At 44.9% G+C, this 20,391-nt stretch overlaps 1 protein-coding gene across 1 annotated transcript; it reads left to right on the forward strand.

The window, feature by feature from the left end:
* The first annotated feature begins 1,270 nt into the window (after positions 1 to 1,270).
* slc16a2 (solute carrier family 16 member 2) lies at positions 1,271 to 18,849 on the forward strand. The gene is made up of 8 exons (XM_029164949.3): positions 1,271 to 2,607; positions 2,896 to 3,338; positions 9,864 to 10,008; positions 10,085 to 10,583; positions 12,180 to 12,323; positions 12,609 to 12,837; positions 14,429 to 14,701; positions 14,789 to 18,849. The coding sequence occupies exons 2-7, from the start codon at positions 2,930 to 2,932 to the stop codon at positions 14,683 to 14,685; spliced, it is 1,683 nt and encodes a 560-aa protein (XP_029020782.1). The 5' UTR covers positions 1,271 to 2,607; positions 2,896 to 2,929; the 3' UTR covers positions 14,686 to 14,701; positions 14,789 to 18,849.
* Positions 18,850 to 20,391: the final 1,542 nt, after the last annotated feature.

The following is a 20,391-nucleotide window of genomic DNA, read 5'->3' on the forward strand; positions in this document are numbered from 1 at the left end:
AGTCTGTCCAGGACGCTGAATGTCTTAAACCCCTGAATTCCCCCAATGATGTCAAAAACACTTAAGTTTCCTTTTTACTCAGTCGTCCTTCAGTTCTAGACTTACAGATGCGGTGGTCTCGCACAGATGCTCATTCCCTCTCCCACCCTCACCTCTCTGAGGATTCAGACTATTCCAACTTAAACAGGAAGCACTACTATTGGCCTGGCGCCCTTCACCCTCGACCTTCACTTCACTCAGAAGGAATCCTGGGATAGTCTTGTAATGAGACTCCGTGAAGTTGAGTGAGCTGTTATTTTTAGCCATGGAGTCTGAGTGGGGCCCCGGCAAACTTACTGTTCCGCGGGGGCTAATTAAAAACACCATGTGATGATGACATCTTACATTCCAAACCACACGACATGTTTCTGTGATTATGCATAATATAATATTGAACATGAAGTCAGTTTAAATGTTGCTATAAAAGGCCTTTCCCTATTATAATATTAATACTTCCTGAGGAAAAGAACAAGTAAAGGTCAATTTATTTACCCTTTTCTTATTTACAACACAACACAGACAATATAACAATAACTAACGGTTTAATAAGAAATACAGACACTTTTTTTATTGAGATGTATCGGGTGTTTTCTTAAGACTAAACAAAATATGTCAGATTTCAAACAGACTATATAACGGCAAATATTTAAGATAGATGGGAAATGTGAGTGTTGCTTACCTGTTAGTATAATCACAGAGCTACAATAGATCAAAATCTGTTTATACCATTGGATTTTCAAATTCATGAATGCATCAGTTTCATATAATATTACACTTTAAATGGCTTGAAATTTGTCTCACTGCTGTTATTTAAATGACAGATCACTAAAACAATGACAAAGAACAGCTAGTTTGTCATCTGGCACTGACTAATTACTGACAGATCTGGACTGTCTGGAGCCAACAAGTAATGATTTTCTTCAAATAAAACACATCTTCTATGTCACAAGCAGCATTAAAGCTGTTAGATTCAACCCCATTAAACTATCATTACAGTTTCTCCATGGACCATGATAACTGTGCAATTGTTTTATTGTTTTAAATGTATGTTTCATTAAGAAGTGTTAAAATGTTCATGATTGTATAGAAGAATATATATAAAACTGAGTCTATTAGGAAGTGCATGTTCTAATTAACAATTAACGACAGCAAACTGTAAACTTATTGTGTTCGTTCCAATTACAACCATTACACAGAGTTCTAGCGCCCCTTAGTGGCGGTCTGTGCTTATTAGTCAGGTGAAAGTACCTCTGACAGCTCTAAGAGCAGAAGCGTCCAGGGGTACGAGTACAGGCGATTGAAATCGACCCAGATCTACATTTTAATGTCAGGTAAAAATGTCTATGCGGTTAACAATGCTTAGCATTTTGCAACCATTGCTTCAACACTTGAAAACTCAAACGCGAATAGTTATGGTGACATTTAAATGCAAGAGGCGCTTTTAAATAATAAGCATTATACAATATCCAAAGGATAATAATTATATGGTCTATTGTGTTTGTGTACTTCTGTCTCTAGATACAAAATAACACACGAAATAGTACTGAAATATCAAGTACCAAGAATAAAATGGTGTAATAGGTACATTACACATATACGTACAGTATAGCGCATCCGCTATATGTTTACGGCAGTGAATTATTAGACAGAGACACTAATCTGCACATACTCAGTCACTAGAGACGCTATTAATTGAGTTTAACCAGCAATTGGTGGGACCCTGAAAGCATCTGTTTACTCTCCGTACAGTAGGAAATTTCAGTTTCAGTTCACAAGGAAAATGAAGTGTTATCACAGCACCATTTTGAGGTTGTTAAAGTGCAACGACTGATCAAGCCTCGTTAGCGTTCATCCGCACTCGTTACAGTAACCGTCGCTCAACAATAAATCGCAGAAATAATCTTAATCCCTGATATTTTTGTGCCACCAAAAAAAGCGACGGCAATCATATATTGAATTCTAAGAAAAGATTGAAAGTCGACTACAGAAAATCCGCCCGGATGAAAACTGTGAATTTTCCGTGTTATCTCATCTCGCAAATCTGATTTTCTAACAAAGAAGCAGAAACGCTTGTCGTGGTCGCGTGTTACCCACAGGATGTAGCCGCTGGCCGGGGCAGGGGAAAGTAGGCTAGTGTCGGTGTCAAATGAGGCTGAGGTTGGAACTCACTCGGGTCTTTACGTGAAGCCGAGAACACCCGAAGGGCGAGCTTGTCACTGTAGCACGCGAGTTACCGTAACTGTACCGAAACTCCGCCATTGGTTCCAACCGTTCATCCACCGGGGAAAGGAGGCGGAGGCGAGCGGCTGAATGACGGCCGCCGGAGCTCCCTGTTGACACTTAAGGACCGAGGCTGCCTCCGGGACCCACGCGGGCCTTCCTATTCACATTTACGCCGTGGAAATATCTGATAAAGCCGGCGAGGGCGCCTAAACCCACCTTCTGCCGCCGGGGCATGTCGCTCACCGTGTGGGGAGTGCGTGACAGGACGACACGGTGCCCGGGCAGCGCGGACCTGTACTCGGGCTGATGATCCGCATTTGGCCCCGAGCAGGGAAGCCTTCAAAAGTAAGTACACGGAAACGCACACTTTCGTTAAAATACCAAATAGGCGGCGCCTGCTAATTCCTGGAAAAAAAGACGGACCTCCGACCAGAATGACACATATAACGACTGCAGGTTGGGCTTTAATCGCTGAAGTTGACGCTCAGACTTGGGCTCCGAGCCGCGCGTAGGAGGCTCGTCTGTCAGCGAGGGACCATCTGTCGTGCACATTTTGACAGACAGCCAATCAAATCTGGTATTCAAATCGGTGCTCTTATGCCGGTGACCTATATCCCATGCTTGTGCGCGCAGAGCCCACACTAACCTCTCCGCCAGACCAGAGAGCATGGGGATCTACGGGCTCGACAGCCAAGCGCAGCCGTCCGGCGAAGTGTCCCGGACGGAGCAGCCGGCTGTTCCTCAGATGGAGCGGGGAGATGCTCCCCGGGAAGCGGACGGCGGCAAGGGTGACCGGTGCAAAACGGCGCCGGAGGACGGCACCGTGGAGCTGATCGAGGCCGGGTGCAAGGCGCCCCCCCCGCCGCCGCCGCCGCCGCCGCCGGGGGTCGAGGCGGACGCGCGCGGCCACGGAGCCGGATTCGCGCCGCCCGAGGGCGGGTTCGGCTGGCTGGTGGTGTTCGCCGCGACCTGGTGCAACGGCTCCATCTTCGGGATCCAGAACTCCTTCGGCATCCTGCACGCGATGCTGGCGAGCGAGCACGCGCACGAGGAGCAGGCGTCCGAGTTCAAAGTGGGTGAGTAGCGGAGACTTTGGCGGCTGCACATCAGGAGCAACAGTGTGAAAGTAGCTCAACAGGGTGATGTGTAGATGACATGTGGACAAGTTTCAAGTTCACCCTACAAAGTAATACACTAACACACAAATGTGGTCAGATTACTGTATACATTATGGATGTACAGTAGTTATTATTATTGTTTATGCAGTTCTGGAGAGTTCTGCCACATGTTGCATTAACAAGCATTCAGGTGACCCACAGTCCATTTGCTGCCTATTCATCAACGCTTCCGTCATTCCAGCTCCTCAAACCAGCGTCTGAAAATCAATTTCCCCCGGTCACAAATGGCCCTTTGATGAAGTCCCCCCCCCCTGAGGACTAAAAGCTATAGAAATGTGCCACAGACAATTGGACAATCAGAACCTGAGAGCACGCCGTACTTTGCAGGAACAACCCCTGCACCTTTTACCAAGCGGCCTCGTACGCAACCTGCGGAACGATTTATGTGACGCGTGATCTATTTTTTATTTCCAGGGATCTGCAGGATATTATTTGCATCACAATAGGGCCGCTGTTGGCCACTGACGTGACCCCGCATGCCTTGGTTGAGAAGCGTTTTGTTCAGGATTATGAGTCCTTCCTCTGCTCAGCGTTTCTTGTCTGTTTGCTTGAGCTTGACCGAGACGTGCAGTAATAGGAGAGGCAGGATGGAGAGCAGAGAATCCATTTTAATGCAGGAATCGATTGAGTTGCTTTTAAGGTATGATGCAGCTCCGTATTGTTTTATGCAGATAAATTGGACCCGTGGTAAAATTTGACCTTTTGTACCTGTGGGTGATACATGAATAGCAGATAAGCAAATGACGTTTTTATGTGAAGCAGCTTTGGCATTCGGGTCTAGAGGTTTTAGCCCCTTGACAGAACTGACATAAGCCTCTAAACTGATTGGTGCTGGTGTAAAACTGTGTAATAAACTGTCTGGCATCTGGTGGAAAAATGCTTTTGAGAAGGGGAACAACATGTAACAGGTGTGGGTATTTTTCACGACTTCCTGTCAGGTTCCACAATCACCAGCAAAGGTTAAGGTCAGGATGTGGGAAGGGATTATGGCTGTAAGACTGTTTCCTGGAACAAATTCAGTCCATTATTAATATCAGGGCGAAGACACTTACAGACGGAGAGCTAATAAATCACAGGCACAGACGTGAGCAGAGTTTTCCACGTAAGCGCATGTTAATAAATTTAGTGTCATCCTGCATTGTCATCTCTAATTTATGTTGAGGAAACTGCCGTATCTGCAGGCAGCACAACCAAGCAGTAAATTACACTGTGAGCTTTTGTGAAGGAAGCCTTTAACCTGTGAGCGTGGTCAACCTGAAAACATAGACAGGCTTTTCAGGAGTCATCTAAAACCCTGTTTATTCCCTGTGGGCTACACAAAAAACAGGCAAGTTGCCACGAAGGTATTTATGCCGTTGCACCCTTCCTTTTCACCCCTAGCCATTCTTTGGGTTCAATTCCTGGCTCTTTGCTTATGTGAAAGGATTAAACGCAGACCTTTTCCCACAGGCAGCGAGGAACAGCTTAACTGCAATAGCAAAAGTCAAATTCTCACATCGAGCCACCTGAAGATTAAATCCCGATTGGAGATCGCCATCATTGGTGGCTGTTTATTGAGCCTCGAGGGGTAAACAAGCGATTTTCAGAATAGCTCACGAGCCGCACGGTAGGGGATCAGGCCGGACGTCAAAGCAAATGCATGCAGTGAAGGAGAGGTGAGAGGATTATCACCTGCAGATGGTGTTCTGCCTAATTGCAGCATCGCGGGGTCAAAGGTGTATGTTGTGTTCACTGGCCCTTACCGAAGTTTGAGCAGCCAGCGCCGGCTGGTTTGAAGGAGTAAAACAAGCAGCGTGGCGCCTTTATAAAACAGTGGAAGGATTTCCAGTGGAATCCTCATGAGGTGATGGTGTTTTTGGCACATTGAATATGAGAGGAGTTCGAACCACAGCACGAATTCTTCTGCAGCGCAGCTTTTCTGATTCGGGAGCGTGTCTGAAGGGGGAGAAGAAAAAAGGTGCCGGGTGTGTGACTGATTAATTTTTCATTTATCGCTAGGATGATTTCCAGCTCCACGTCACCAGTGGGAGGCAGATCTCTAGAGAGGAGGAAGTTGGAGAGTTGGCGATATCACATTTGCTCTTGATGTTTTTAGAACAATTTCCCAATAATGTAACACAGGTTGTGTTTGTAAAAACACTGTGTCTGTGGGGATTTGTCTTATTGACAGCAATATTGAGGCTGTTAGACCATTCAGTGCTGAACAAACCCTGATAATAGGCCCTGGCTTGCAAAACGTGGCAAAATCACAGTATTTCAGAAAATCTAATAGTGACTCTAATAATCTTTGACTTGCAAAACTTAACCGATTGCTAAATCATGTCCAAATGTCGAATTGTGTTTGATCACGCCACGCTGTCCAAACATTTCTGGTTTATTTGGCTTCGCAATCAGTATTAGGGTTCAATCAATATCAAGTTCAAACATGGAAGCTACAGCATCAACAGTCAGCAGCTGCTCATTAACCTAAAACTCCAGGGGAGCCCTGTTTGTCGTGGGGATACAATACGCATGTAAAGCAGGGGACTATGTAAACTTCCTCATACAGATTTTAGCTAACTAACGAATTACCAACCAAATAAGATGGAGTGTGATTGCGTCATCACCTTCCTAGGTAGCAGCCCATTACGGCCTCCTGCCTGTGCCTTAGCTCTGCTTCCTCACATTTCTCCAGCATCTCCAGGGCAGCTGGAAATCCCAAGTTGGCAGATCAGGGAGTCCTGTGGCATTTTTGGCATTCCTGAGCACAGGGGAACGGGTTCAGGTCAGATCAAAGTCTGCCAAGGCTCCACACAAACACTTAGAAGCAGGTAGAGCGTCATGGGAAGGAAGACAAGCTGTTAGTTCCATAAAATGGTGCAAATTAGTCGTAGAAGCATTAGTGAAACCACCTTCCTGAGATTCAGTGTTTAAAGTGCATTAGGATACGAGCCATCAACAGTCTGCTACTCACACGCGCATGCAAACATAAATCAATACACATCCTGAATCAACGGTCTTGTCAGCACAAGTTGTGCGCCTGGAAGTGTGTCGTTGAGACCGGGAACAGGCTGTGACTGAAGATTAGGAGGAGCTGCCGCTTGTTAGCGCTTGGAACAAAACACCTGTCCGTCTCGCTGTTTCCCCATTGTTGTTGTTGTTTCAAACTCTTCCCCCACACCTGCGGCAGACATCTGCTCACCCCAGCGACTCACACTCTCAATCCCCTCTGCAAACGCTGCAACCTGACCTCCTGCATTGTTAATTAGCCAGTAAGTTACCCGCTGCCAAAACAAAGCACCACGCACATTTAGAATCTTGGCATGTGCTGTTGTTTGTATATTGTAGTTATTGTTGTGCTCAGCTCTCCCGCTGCTTTCTGTCCCAGTGTTTCGGTGGGTGCAGTGTAATAATACCGTTTAGCATCTTTGTTTTTCCAGTTTTGAAGTGCGTCACGCGTTAGCACGTTGCCCAATCTCAGCACCTGCTAAAGAATTTAATTTGGCCTTGAAAGAATGGACCTCTGTACCAACGGTATAGTTGCCTACCTCAGTGTTTCCTGTTACAAAAATATGTATGGCCATTGTTACTTTAAGCCCGAGCACCCAAGGCAGTTTTGAACACAATATGTTGCATTGTTTAGCAGATAGATTATTTCCCCTCGTGCCACTGGTGCTGCGTTCGGAAAGCATTCGAGCATTCGCTTGTTTTTGATTGTTTTGGCACATTTTATTTGACTTGAAACAATGGTTATGAGGTCGGTTCAGGTAAAATAATGTTAGCGAGTGGATCTACGTAACACTGTGTAATATCTGTTCAGATCATGTGGCCATTATTTGGCCAGATTTGGAGATTATAGTGGTTGAGTCTTGTTGCCACCTATTACATGCTGCTGTTCACAACATGTGAGAAAGTCATCGACAACACGTCTTCCCAGGAAGAATGTCATTGTTACTCAGGTTGATCCACAGAGAATGTGAGTAGCCTTTACCTAGTATGTCCTACTAGGTGCCATCTATTTAAACACAGGAACCAAAACCATGACTGGTGATCTCATATTCTCATATTAATGCAGATATTTATACTTCAACCTATTTGTTTCACTTAAAAATCATTTAAGTGGCCAACACAAACAAACATGTCACTGTCCAAAGGTTAAAGGTTTGATGGAAATGCGCACGTAAAATCAAGTGTACTCACTCACACAGTTTGTTTGGTGGACAAAAACACCGCTTATAAACAAAGACGTTGATTCCACCAATGTACAGATGGTCGTATGGAGCCTCTGTCTCTGTGTTGCTGTCAGACTGCATTCATCACACAAAGGGAGGAAAGCTCGTTAGGCCCCTCTCACCAGCACTCAACAAACACACACAGGCATCTTTTCATTTTGCTTCCGTCTCCCTCTGTTCCTTGTCTTTTGTTTGAAAGTGTTCAGACCTAATCAGCTCTAATGAGAGCACTCCACGTATTCACAGGCCGCCGCTTGTGTAGGGGCGGAGGAACAGAGACGACAGGAAGAGACGAGAGGCTGGAGGTTTTGTTAACCTCTGACTGGACGTTGGGTCATGTATGGGGTGGACAATGCGCGCTGGTTCTACACGCTCACGCAGCAGAATTCAGTGCGGGGACTTTCATCATCTCCACGTTTAGTGAGGAAAATCTGTTCATGCTGGTTTGAGGAAAAGTCATTGTGGCAGCACCATAACAAAGGCAATTAAGATAATGCTAGTGCTAGTGGTGTCAGCCTACAGTAGTGCTGCCTTGTGTTGTTAGTGTCTGGAAGCTGGGTCAAGGATTGAAAGAGTATTTTCTGCATAAATAAGGCTCTTGGGTGCATAATAATGTATTCAATCAGGGAAGGAGAAGATGTACTGACACAAGCGTGCAGAACTACGGCCAACACAAACTACAGGCGACCTGATTCTGTCACTGTCGGAGATTTGTGCTGTATGTTCTACCACCACGCTGTGTGTTTCTCACACCATAACGCGTCTCTCCACAGGCAGCCAGGGCGGGCCACCGTTGTCCTGAGCCCAACTGTGAACTCCCACGGTATATTCCGCGCACGCAGACGTTCATCCACGCGGCACCGTAGCACTAAACACAGCGATTTAGCACGCGGTTGTTTCCACGCTTGCAGCTCGCACGTTCAGGCCTCAGGGCAAGTGCGATGAAGCAGCCTCATCGCGTGTACTACTAAACGTGTACTACAGCATTACTACGGCATGACATCTTCACACTGCGCTGCTTTATCATTAGTCTGTCTTTAAACGACTGCAAACCTGCATAGTTTGCTCCAGCAATTGAGGCCAAAACAGCAATTGGGACGTGACATAGAACGTCTGTAAACAACTACCACAGGTTCCCATAGGAGGCTGGTTCTCCACGACCACGCTCTCTACAGGTGAAGTGGGTTGATGGCACGCTTATATGAGGCCAAAGCCCAGTTTGTAGCTAGTGGTTAAATCACATTGGCATTAAATTCACTAACTATAAGGTTGTTGAAATGTGATGTGCATATGCTTTTAGTCCAGTCAGTGAAGTGCTTTAATGTTCATATTCTGCCTCTAGGTGAAACTTTGAACATTTGTAACGAAGGCTGCAAAACACCAGAAAGAAATACAGATCACATCAAACATCCAACATGTGTGCTTTATACTAAATAAACCATAGTAAGGCTGAGTCCTGCTTTGTACACTGTGTAACAGACAGATGTGTACACATGTGCGATACACAATGTTTAGACCAGCCTCAATAACAAAGATTGTGTTTGTTTAGCACTGCAGAGCTCACGTTCCACGCTGTGTAGGCAAATCAGCTGATCCGGACTCCGGTCTCATCTGCCGCTGAGAGTCACAGTTCACACAGTGGAGCTACCTTTGCTCCCCAGGAGACCGGGCGTTTGTTTGCTTCCACATCAAGTTACACAGCGTCGCGTCCTAACACGGGTTGGATATTACCCCACAGGCCAAAAGTGTCCACTTTGATCCACTTTTAGATCTGCGTAATCGCCATGAGAAATCTGACGGTGTGTGTCTGACGTACAGGCTGCAAGAAAGGACAATAAAGAGTAGAGTTGCATAACTTCATATTAATAGTAATCACATCAGGCTGTTGTGGGTCTTGTTTAGGAAAGGAATAAGGCCAAGGCCTGAGTACTCACTGGTTTCCATGTGCAACAATAATATGTATTTTAAGATTTGTGCTCATTCTTCGTCTGATCTGGGAAAAGGTTTTATGACTGTGTATTGTTTTCATGTAGCAAAGGAAATCCATTCTACCTCATTGTTTTTATGTAAATCCTGTAGGTCATTTATGTCTCTATTTGCAGCACACAGTGCATCCAGGGCTGCACAGGCTTTAATCATTGTTAGATCACAGACAGTACTATAAAGGTTTTGCACATGTAACTGACTATCACACGTCCGCTGTCCATTGCAGCCTGGGTCGGGGCCCTTGCTATGGGCATGATCTTCCTCTGCTCACCTGTGGTCAGCATGTTCACAGACCATTTTGGCTGCAGGAAGACGGCTGTCAGCGGTGCGGCGCTGGCTTTTATCGGACTCCTCAGTACATCCTTTGCAAAGTAAGTTCATTTATATTGATTAAAGTAGCAGCACTGACTTCATTAAAGTTGAAATGTATTTTCCTTTTCATGGCAGTTCCCTGACCCTTCGCATCTTCACATATGGAATACTGTTCGGCTGTGGATCCTCCTTTGCCTTCCAGCCCTCGCTGGTCATCCTCGGGCATTACTTCCGCCAGCGCCTGGGCCTGGCCAACGGCGTGGTCACGGGTGGCGCCAGCCTCTTTTCCATGGTCCTCCCAGTTTTCCTCGACAAAGTGGCTGTGCCGCTGGGCCTCAGCAGGACCTTTCAGATTCTCAGCGTCTTGATGCTGGTCCAGGCCCTTCTGGCGCTCACGTTCAGACCTTTGCTCCCTGCTGGTGCAGGCATGGGACCACCCGGTCTGGGGCCTGGCCCCGCTGAGGGCCAAACCCAGCCAGGGTCTGCAGCTCAGAGTGGGAGCAGGTGGAGCAGGGTACTGGCTACTGTCAGGAAATACTTCAACCTGCGTGTCTTTCACATTGTGACTTACCGGGTGTGGGCTTTCGGAATAGCTACAGCTGTCCTGGGGTACTTTGTGCCATACATCCACCTGGTAAGAACATCACACAAGCATTGGGTTATTCCATGTGTGCCATTTGTCACTCTAGCTATGTAGATAACCCACAGTAAGAAGTGATTGCATGTAGTTCCCCAATTTAATTCAGTCGTGCCAAAACAGACTTTAGGCCTGAATACAGTTCTGTAAAACTATAGGCATTCTGAACGCTGTGCACGATATAAACAGTTAGAGAACGTTCATATGGAGTTTTGTAATCACACGCTTGGTGTGAAAAACAAAAATGAATAATAAAGGGCCCCAGCTGTCTTGAGTTGGAGAGGATTCATGTCAGAGCCGTATTGTTGCACTGTGGGCGGTCTGATGTCATTCATTTTCTGTGGGCCTCTGGGAAAACAGTGGAATGCCTGTCAGCGGGGTAAAGGAGCAGTTAAAGCTGAAGAGGAGCCTTCACACAAAATGGGCTCCTCGTCAACAGAGATTAAACAACAGACCTTTCTGCTAGAACTGAATAATATGTAAAGGCATTTAAAAATACTTTTATGATGACAACCTTCATCCTTGCCGTAGTTAGCCCCATGTGAGGTCTACTTCATGCTAACCCACATACCTTCCTGCTACTGCTACATAGCTAATTAGCTGCTCAGCTTTAGCATCATATAAACATTCCTGCAAATGTAACCGTAAAGACGCTCGTCCTTTACTGCGACATCACGCAGTGCAGGTTTGTTTACTTAGTTTCTCTCTCTGGGTCTCGTCTGCATCTGCTGTCAATCAAATCCAGTCCCGCCCCTGCAGTGGCTAAGCAGGAAGGTGGTTCTGATATTTCCCCAACGATCTCTTTCCGTCTGTTATAAAAAAATCCCGACAGTAAAAGCGAACAATGAAAACAAGAAACAATGACGAAATACAATCATGGTGCAGGAAGACCTCAAGTCTAACAGTTTACAGTAATTGTGCTTCACAAATTAAAAAATTAGGTATGAACTTTGACTCACTTCAGTGTGAAATAGTGAGATGGTGGAGGAAGAGGATGAAGTGTAAAGCTGCAGTGCGGAGCTGTGACGTTGATCTCCCTCTATCCAGATGTCGGATGTTCCAGCTCCGGCCTCCCTCTGTCAGGCCTGTTGTTTCAGGCCCGGGCCCAGATGTAAACACAGCCCCGGCCTTTGTATTGGCCCAACCACCTCAGGAAGCCTCTCCTGTATGGCCTCTCTTTATCCCTAAACATGCCTATCCTATGGCCATTGATGAATGTAGAGACCTTCAAAGCAGAGCAAATATTTCACAAGGACCATCATGTTCAGGAAAGACTTCAGAAGGCGGTTTCATGTTTTGAATCCGATTGGGGGGTCAGGACTAAGGGCGGTGGGAGGGTCTGACCTATATGCAATAGGTCTTCAGGTTCCTGCTGTTTCCAAAGGTCTGTGGAGGAAACAAAAGTGTTGTTGTAAAAACCACGAGTTTGGGGATATGTACATGACTCCTCTCCACCACATGCACAGCTAGAGTCGACTCCTGCGTGGAACACAAAAACATTTCTGTTTACCAGCAGGCTGTGTGATGTCTTTGCTAATTCATCCTATTTGTGGCACTTTCTCCACCACGTTAACAATGTTTTTCTTTCCTCAGATCAACTTTGTGAGGGATCGGTTTAAGGAAACGACGAAGGAATGGGTGCTCCTCGTGTGCATCGGCGCTTCATCTGGAGTGGGACGTCTGGCATTTGGCAAGATTGGAGACCTCATTCCTGGTCTTCAAAAGATTTATATGCAGGTGAGGACATATCTACAGGTCCAGACCTACTGCAACTACAGACTAAAACACGTCCTGTGAGTTAATGAATGGCTTTTGTGCAATGTGGGAATAGTTTCAGGTGACACCTTCTAGCTCGTTGCTCAGGAAAACTGGTTATTTTACACTTTAATCTAACCAACATAAACTGTGAGCTTAGTCTAACCTGCTTTAGATTTGAACCATGCCAGGTTAAACCTGTACCTGTATTTTTGTACCGTGTCTTAGTCAGAACCTTGAAATGGGTCCTGATGTGTTGTCTTTCAGGTGGTGTCCTTCATGACTCTGGGCCTGATGTCCATCATGATTCCTCAGTGCTCAGCGTTCGAGGGCCTGGTGGTTGTGTGTGTGTTCCTGGGGCTGTGTGATGGCTGCTTCCTCACCATGATGGCTCCCATAGCGTTTGAGCTGGTGGGGCCCATGCAGGCCTCGCAGGCCATAGGTTACCTCCTAGGCCTCATGGCTCTTCCCATGACAGCTGGTCCACCCATCGCCGGTGAGACGCCTTTTTCTTTTTTGTTTGTTAGTTTCTCTCATTGAGCTGTATTCCAGCCCTCCCCTGCCCCGATCTCAGGATGTTGTGCAAGCAGAGTTAAACAAGGATAGAAAAAAAAGCAAGGAGACAAATGCTCTCCAGGACAGTCGGCAGCCTCGTGGCCAAGCAGGCTTTCTATAGGAAAAACAGCACAGGCAGAGTCAGGGCTCAGCGCTTATCTCCCTTCTTCTCCTCTATCTCTCTATTCAGTGTTGTAATTACTAATGTATATAGAAAAGCACTGATGCCAGAGCAATAACGTGATGACTCAGGCATCCTTGTGATAGTTCTTGACATCCTGCGTTTGCTCTCGCGTCTAGATGACTTTTAATAAAACACACTTCGCTTTTTTGGCCTAAGCCCACAGGAGCTCTCTCCGACTGCGGATCCCAAGCCGTTGATCTCCTCAAGGTGGATTTTGCAAACATTGTGGGCTTGCACAACCGCTTGTGTTTTTGATTACGCCGCAATTCGCTGGCTCAAACTGCTGTTGTTCTAACTAAAACAAACTTGAAGATGTTACATCGACTTTCACAATTTACTTAAATCAGGAATTGTTTCAGCAGATCATCTGATATTAAGAAATAAGAAGTTGCATGAAAGTCTTCACTGTGCAGAGATGAGATCCACATACTGTATATAAGACACATGTAACCTACAGTATAAAACACAGTTGAAGTTTATCTTTTGAAAAAATACAGATACAGAGTTGAACAGCAGCAGCAAATGCAAATGTAATGTAAGTGGAAACCCTTCTACTGCTCTCGGGAAATTAAGCATAAAGTACAGTGTGCTGAACTTGCTGAACTTGTTTTTGTGCCGTAGGTGTAAATTGCTTTGCGTCACATGCAGACAAACATAGAATGTACACATGTACTTTGCCCAGTTGAGTGGTGGAAAGTGCAAACGCCTGTCAACTTCCAGTGCTGAGTGCAGGGGGCCACGAGCCGGCGATGTGCACGGGCTCAGATCATTTCAGCGCCTTATTTATTGAGCTGCTGTGCATAGACAGTGGCCACTCACAAACCTGAATGAATGAGTAACGATGATGCTTAGCGATTAAACCAGCATGACTGCAGGGATGGTGCGGGATAGTTCAACATTCATGGATAATATGCTTATCTGCTTTCTCTCCCAGAGCTAGATGAAAAAGTCAATATCAACCCAATGCATTTGTGTGAAGAGCTGGAACCAACATGCATGGCTGAGCATTGAATCCTACAATCAAGGCTCTGTGTTAGGCAACAGAGCATTTAATCCATACGCAAACAGGACTGTTTCTCGGTTTGTGTGTCCAGTTTTAGGAGAGTTGTGACTCTGCCTACTTTTCTGTTTGTGTAAGGCTTCTACATAAAGTAGAGAGCTTTAAAGGTGTTGAATTATCATTTATGTAAAGCCGTGCCTTTGCTCTGGGTCAGTGTGAGTCTTTATGGGATCTTGACATCCAGCTGGTGATTCTTTTAACTGGGTCGGTCCTATTTGAGGCCTGTGAAGTTGTTTTGGCGGCAGTGCTGGATATACGACATGCTAACACTCTGCCTCTGCTGTGCAGGTCTGCTCCATGACTATTCCGGGAACTACACTGTGGCCTTCTCCGTGGCCGGGGTGCCTCCTATCGTCGGGGGCATGGTGCTTTTCTTTGTGCCCCTCATACATCGCAGGCTCCAGCGGAGCCAGGCAGCAGCATCGCAAGAGGAGACGTCCACCACCGCCCAGATGTTGCCCGGTGACCAGAAGTCCGGGGAACCCAAGAGCTGCTCTAATGGAGACATGCTGCCTGGCTACACCGACGTGGAGACGCACATCTGAGACGCCCCGTGCGAAGGTGCCATGCATTTTACACACGCATGCACATGAAATATGTGAGCACACCTGTCCTCCTGTGTCTAAGGCCTCCTGTGCTTGCTCGCAGGTATTCAGCCCACCAGCACCTTTTGTCACCCTTGCATTGGCCTCCTCCCAGATGTCAAGCGTGGACTTTAGGGTGGCCGACCTTCAACCCCTCCTGGACCCTCACTGGCTTTTTATCTTGATGTGTAGAGACATCAGACAGGGTGCTCTGGCTACACGCCGCAGAAAGGACAGAACGAGAGCAGATCAGCATAGGATCATGGAAGCATCTTAATGGAAGCATCTTAAGAGGATAAGCACAACGCACCCTCACCTAGGAGTCCTTTATCTGTGCAGACGCTGCAGTGACACATACAGCAGCTCTGAAGGTAAAGAAAGGAAGAGATTTCAACTGACAGCATTTTTCACGCTTTGTTTTATATTTCAGATGAACACATTAGGATAAACCCAGAACTAATGAAGGGATACATTCACAACCATTTATTCAACCCCTCTTGCATCTAGTATTCCAAACACAAAGGTTTGTGTAGATCAGACACAAACTCACTGATTGGTTTGCGGGCTTTCTCACAATAACAAGAGATTCTTGGAAACGGGACACAATCGCCTCATCTCATCCACACGCCACACCGCACCACAACTTTGGCAAAGTTGCTCGTGCATCTCCAGCTTGTTGGAATCGGACGCAGCTGTGCACGGTTGCACAGCTGTTGATTCCACTGCCTCGCGTGCTGCGAACCCTGGGGGTTTGGATCTACATCTTCATCCCAGTTTTCAGTGCGGTTCAGTAACTTAGCAGTGGGTCGCCCTCATCATATGCAGTCATACAGTAGGTTAAAGGAAACGCGCTGTGAGAGCTGATCTGCCCGAATGACTGGACCTGAACACGGCTGTTCACAACAAGTCTTGTCCTGAGTTAGCCATAACGTGTAGCTGTAGTTTTTACCCCATTTACTCCTTTCAAATTGTTTCCTAGGTGCTAGATTCATCCTAAGCTGTTACAATTCACAAGTAGTTTTTTTTCAGTGGGCACCTTGTTTGCACAAATAAGTAGAGAGAATTGGGCTAATAGAGAAAGATATTGTTACAGATTGCAAACGCCTGGTGTTCTGCCTGGGTTTTTCGCAGCGGCATTATTCACTCGGCTCCTGTTTTTTGGGTCTTTTTGGGTAGTTTTTGGGAAGCAGTGGTAACGGACAAGCAGTTCTCCAGCATACACCTACTGTTTACCTCAGCAAAGAAGTCCAGTTGAACACGGTGACATGATTCAGTGGTAATTCTGTTCTTTTGTGTTGTGTTTTCTTTTTTTATTTAATGCAAACTGAATCAGGTCTCAATGCCACACTTTCAGTCAGCCTTGCTTCCTGTGAAACCTCATCAGTGTCTGTTGAAGTACCACAAAAACTGTGTTGTGAATGTTAAACTTCCATTCCACATACGACGAGGTTGATCCCTTCTAAATATTTTACCTCATCATCATTCGATCCTCATCATTCCTGCGGTTTCTAAGCTCTTCCTGTACAGTCGGTAGCTGTCATTCTCGGCTTCTCCTCATCCCAGGATGCTATGAGGTGTAAAGTGTGTGTGACGAAGGCAGTGTTAGTCTGTGGGCAGTGCACCGAACATGTAGCTGCTACAAAGAGACACAAACTTAACATAATAAATTATCCACATGCCAGCTGTATATTATCCAACCAATATATTAACGTACCACAGCTTTTAATGTTCTATCAGCTCACCCACTCAGTTCTTCACACAAACCAAATCACAGTAATCTGAACAAAACCTTTATGCACAGATATAATTAAGGAAACTTCTCTTTTCTCTCACTTTTTACACTATCTAGTTTCTATTTCTATGTATTTAACCAAGTCCTCCTGCCTAGTAAATAATGGCTAACTGTGAAATTTGCTATAGATTTTATTTTTGTATCATGAAGGTTGCAGGAGGTGTTTTCTATACAGCTGCGTTGCCATGTGTAACCTAATCAGCCTAATAGATTTTCGACTTTGTGGACGCCCACGATGTAAATATGACCTTTGTATAGAAATAAGGAAATAGGACAGATTTGATACCTGATTTTATATTCTGCTGGTTTGCACAGCATTAACTAACAAATTCTGTCACCGCCCCTGAAAACATAGGCCCATGCGTTACGGACGAGTTGCACTAGATTTCTGCTGTCAAACGACAGGCCTACGTCACGTGAGTGTGCGAACGAACACTAATGGAGGGTCAACTGCGACGTGTTCAGGGGAACGCTGTGGTTTTAGCATATTTGTACTGTGAACGGGTTTATTTTTCGCTCGCCACGGCAGCGGCCGGCCGTCAGTGTTGTTTTTCCCAGCGTCGGCGTCCGAGGCCTAAAAGCCGTTCTGATTCGCAGCGCTGACATTTACAGACCAATCAAATCTGCCTTACAGTCGCTGAGCAGGTGACAACCTGGCTGTGACAACTGCAAAGCATGTACAGAAGAACTTCATTTGACTTTTCGCTCATTAATTCTGTGTTCTTGGTTCAGTATCATTGTAATGTATCAGCATTTTTACCAGCCTCACCCAGTTTTGGTCGCTGTAGATTCAAATAGAGACACGTATCATCATGCAGTATGTACTTAATATACCCATTCATGTTTTTAATTGTTGTTTTTTTAATAACTGTTTTTTACCTGTTGGTATTTTTAGCTCCACACGTCAGCGACTACTAGAAAAGGAAGACGTGTTAGTGAGTTAGTTCATTTAAAACAATGCGAGGGAGCAGAATGAATGGTGTGAGTGGTGGTGTCTGCTGAACTAGTGTCTGGTTTTGCCAAAGTCTTCTTTTCTATGCAGCGTTGTTGGGCTCACTGCCCTAGGGCCACTTTACTTTTTGGGGTTGAAACAGTAAAAAAATAGACTAATCTTTGCATTTATTTCCTGTAGTCCTGTAGACCTACAGTAGAGCACTTAGCTAAATACTACTGACAATACTATTGTTTTCAATTCCTAGAATATTTTTAGGCTGCTCTCGCTCTTGCTTTTACTCTTGCTGACGGCCAAACCGGTGGAACCTTCAGGCGCCGGACTGGAGCTCGACTGTGACATACAATAAAGCAAGCAGAGCCGCAGAGAGACTCACTCGGCACACAAGGCTGCACATGCTGTACGTAAACACGGGCTCAAGCTTCATTTAGTTTGTCAGCTACATTCCTCCCGAGCCCAAATACAAAACAGGTCAAACGAAAGCAGCCTCTTTGCACCGCGCGCCCTCGCGACAACATGCATTTCATGCGGCTGCAGCTCGGCGTCCTTCATCTTCAGCTGGACCTCCGGCTGCCAGAACCGAGTCTCTCTGTGTTTGTCATTAGGCTCCTCACCAACATGAAGCTGGTCCGATTGGTTGCAGTGTCCAGCCTTGTTGTTTTGCTGTGCAGTGTCTCTGCTCCTCTGGTTTCAGCTGTTACTGGTGTTTATCGGTTTGATCAGGCTAAAACAATACGGTAGCAAAGGTCCATGCAGTCGAAAGCTGGGCCACGATTTACCGTTAGTCAGCACCTCACAAACTGGACCACCTCCAGTGGAATTACTTTGCCTTTAGCAGTGATCTGTCTTTGTGGAAAACCATTTTAATAGCTTCTGCTTTCACCTGAACAGACCTCTCTTTGCTCCATATGTTCTGTAACTCATGTATAATTCATACATATTTTTTCCTGAAGGCGTCATGTTTTTCCATCTATAAATATTCCCACTTCTGCAGGTGATAAATTCTTTATTTCCTGTACGACCTCAGGGCCTCAGGCCTCCCCACATCCTCGGTTGTCGGAACATGAGTAATATTTCATTGCGGGGCTCGACTTAATTTTGTTTCTTCACTTTCTAAATTTGTGTTTCCTCTCATCACTTCTTAAAGCTGCGAACGTCTGTCCTCCCACACGCGTTTTACATTTTTATATGAATGCATTTCTGTTTAAATCATTTAATGGATGGTTGTAACGAGGCCAGTGATGTCACCAGATTTGAGATTAAGTCATGCTGCTAGACAAATTTATGTAATGTTTGTGTTTTTGTCAAAGTAATTTTGAATCTGTATCAAAAAGGCACATTTTTCTAATAAACCAACAATAAAGATGTACTATGAAAACAAGCCTGTGTGCTCTCGCCTGTCACTGCTCCACTTCCATGTCACATGCTGCAGGTACTCAGATTAACCCCGGACCCCTTTGAATGCATAAAGATGGTGATTTGAAAGCGTAATGGCCTTCCGCTGTTTAGAGACACACTGAACGTGTCTTTAAACATGTGATGTCCTCGTTATCGCCACAGCAACAGGGCCGGGTTCATTCAGGCATTAATTCCTCCTCCCTTGACTCCCGTTCCCCCGTTTAACCCCAGCGCCTCCCAGCCAGGCGGTCAATCAGGCCGGGTCTTTGCTGCAGAGCTCCGTCTGTGCATACAGAGCAGGCTGCTACCGGCTGTGTGTCCATGTGTCACCCCAAAGCAAACAACACTAGTTGGGTCTGCTAATGCCGCGTGGAGCTCAAGTTGTATCAAGATCAAGCCTCTGTATTTTAGTAATAAGGATGAAGCAGGTCACACATCTCTTATATGGAGGCAGAAGCCAACTGGCAATGCTACGACTTCACTACAACAGACTTGTCAATACACATCTTCATACAGTTAGAATCAGTGGGACCATACATTCTGCTTGTGTATTAGAACTTTTATCTAATATCCTTAACTAATGCCTTCAGGGCATTTTGACACGTCACTCTGTCAACGCTGCAGCTGTTTCTGCGCCGTAACTAATGTAATACTACCGACCGTCCAGCAGGGGTCGCCCCTCCCTCATTCACTGATTCACTGAAGTTCACGTATTAATGTAAAAACAAACCCACAACAGGCGAAGCAGTGACAAGCAAATTCTATTTCATAATACTGACCTGGCCTAAGTGTTACCATTAAGCTACATAAACTTTAGAAATCACAAGAAAAGTCAAACATTCAGGAGGAGTATATATATATATATATATATATATATATATATATAAAAAAAAAAAAAAAAGTTATATATATATATATATATATATATATATATATATATATATATATATATATATATATATATATATATATATATCTATATATATATATATATATATATATATATATCTATATATATATATATATATATATATATATATATATCTATATATTTAGTATAAATATATATATACTTCTCTTGAAAAAGCAAAATTGTCCATTACAATATGACATTCAGCCTAATACGTACTGCTTGTTGCACTGCCGGACAGGACAAAAAAAAGAAATAATAAGAAAACGTTTACATAAACATTATGACTATTATAAGTGGGCGTTCAATATATTTATATATTATAAAAGATAATATACAGAAGAAATGAACAGTATTATATTGAAACATTTCTTTTTACTTAATACAAATAATAATAAATGACTTGTTAAATCTACAGTAATGTAAAAATTTACTGCGAAATATATATTTTTCTGTGATTGTGTCATATTTACTTTTAGGATTTTTTTAAATGATGTCTCATCCAAATAGAGACTTGGGAGAATCATGCATGCTATACAGACAGGTTGACGCCCTGCTGAGTAATAAGGGATTCAACCTAATTCGAAAGTACTGGAGTTCTGCTGTAAACTATTA

Source organism: Betta splendens, chromosome 10 (assembly GCF_900634795.4).
Source record: "Betta splendens chromosome 10, fBetSpl5.4, whole genome shotgun sequence".
NCBI lineage: Eukaryota > Metazoa > Chordata > Actinopteri > Anabantiformes > Osphronemidae > Betta > Betta splendens.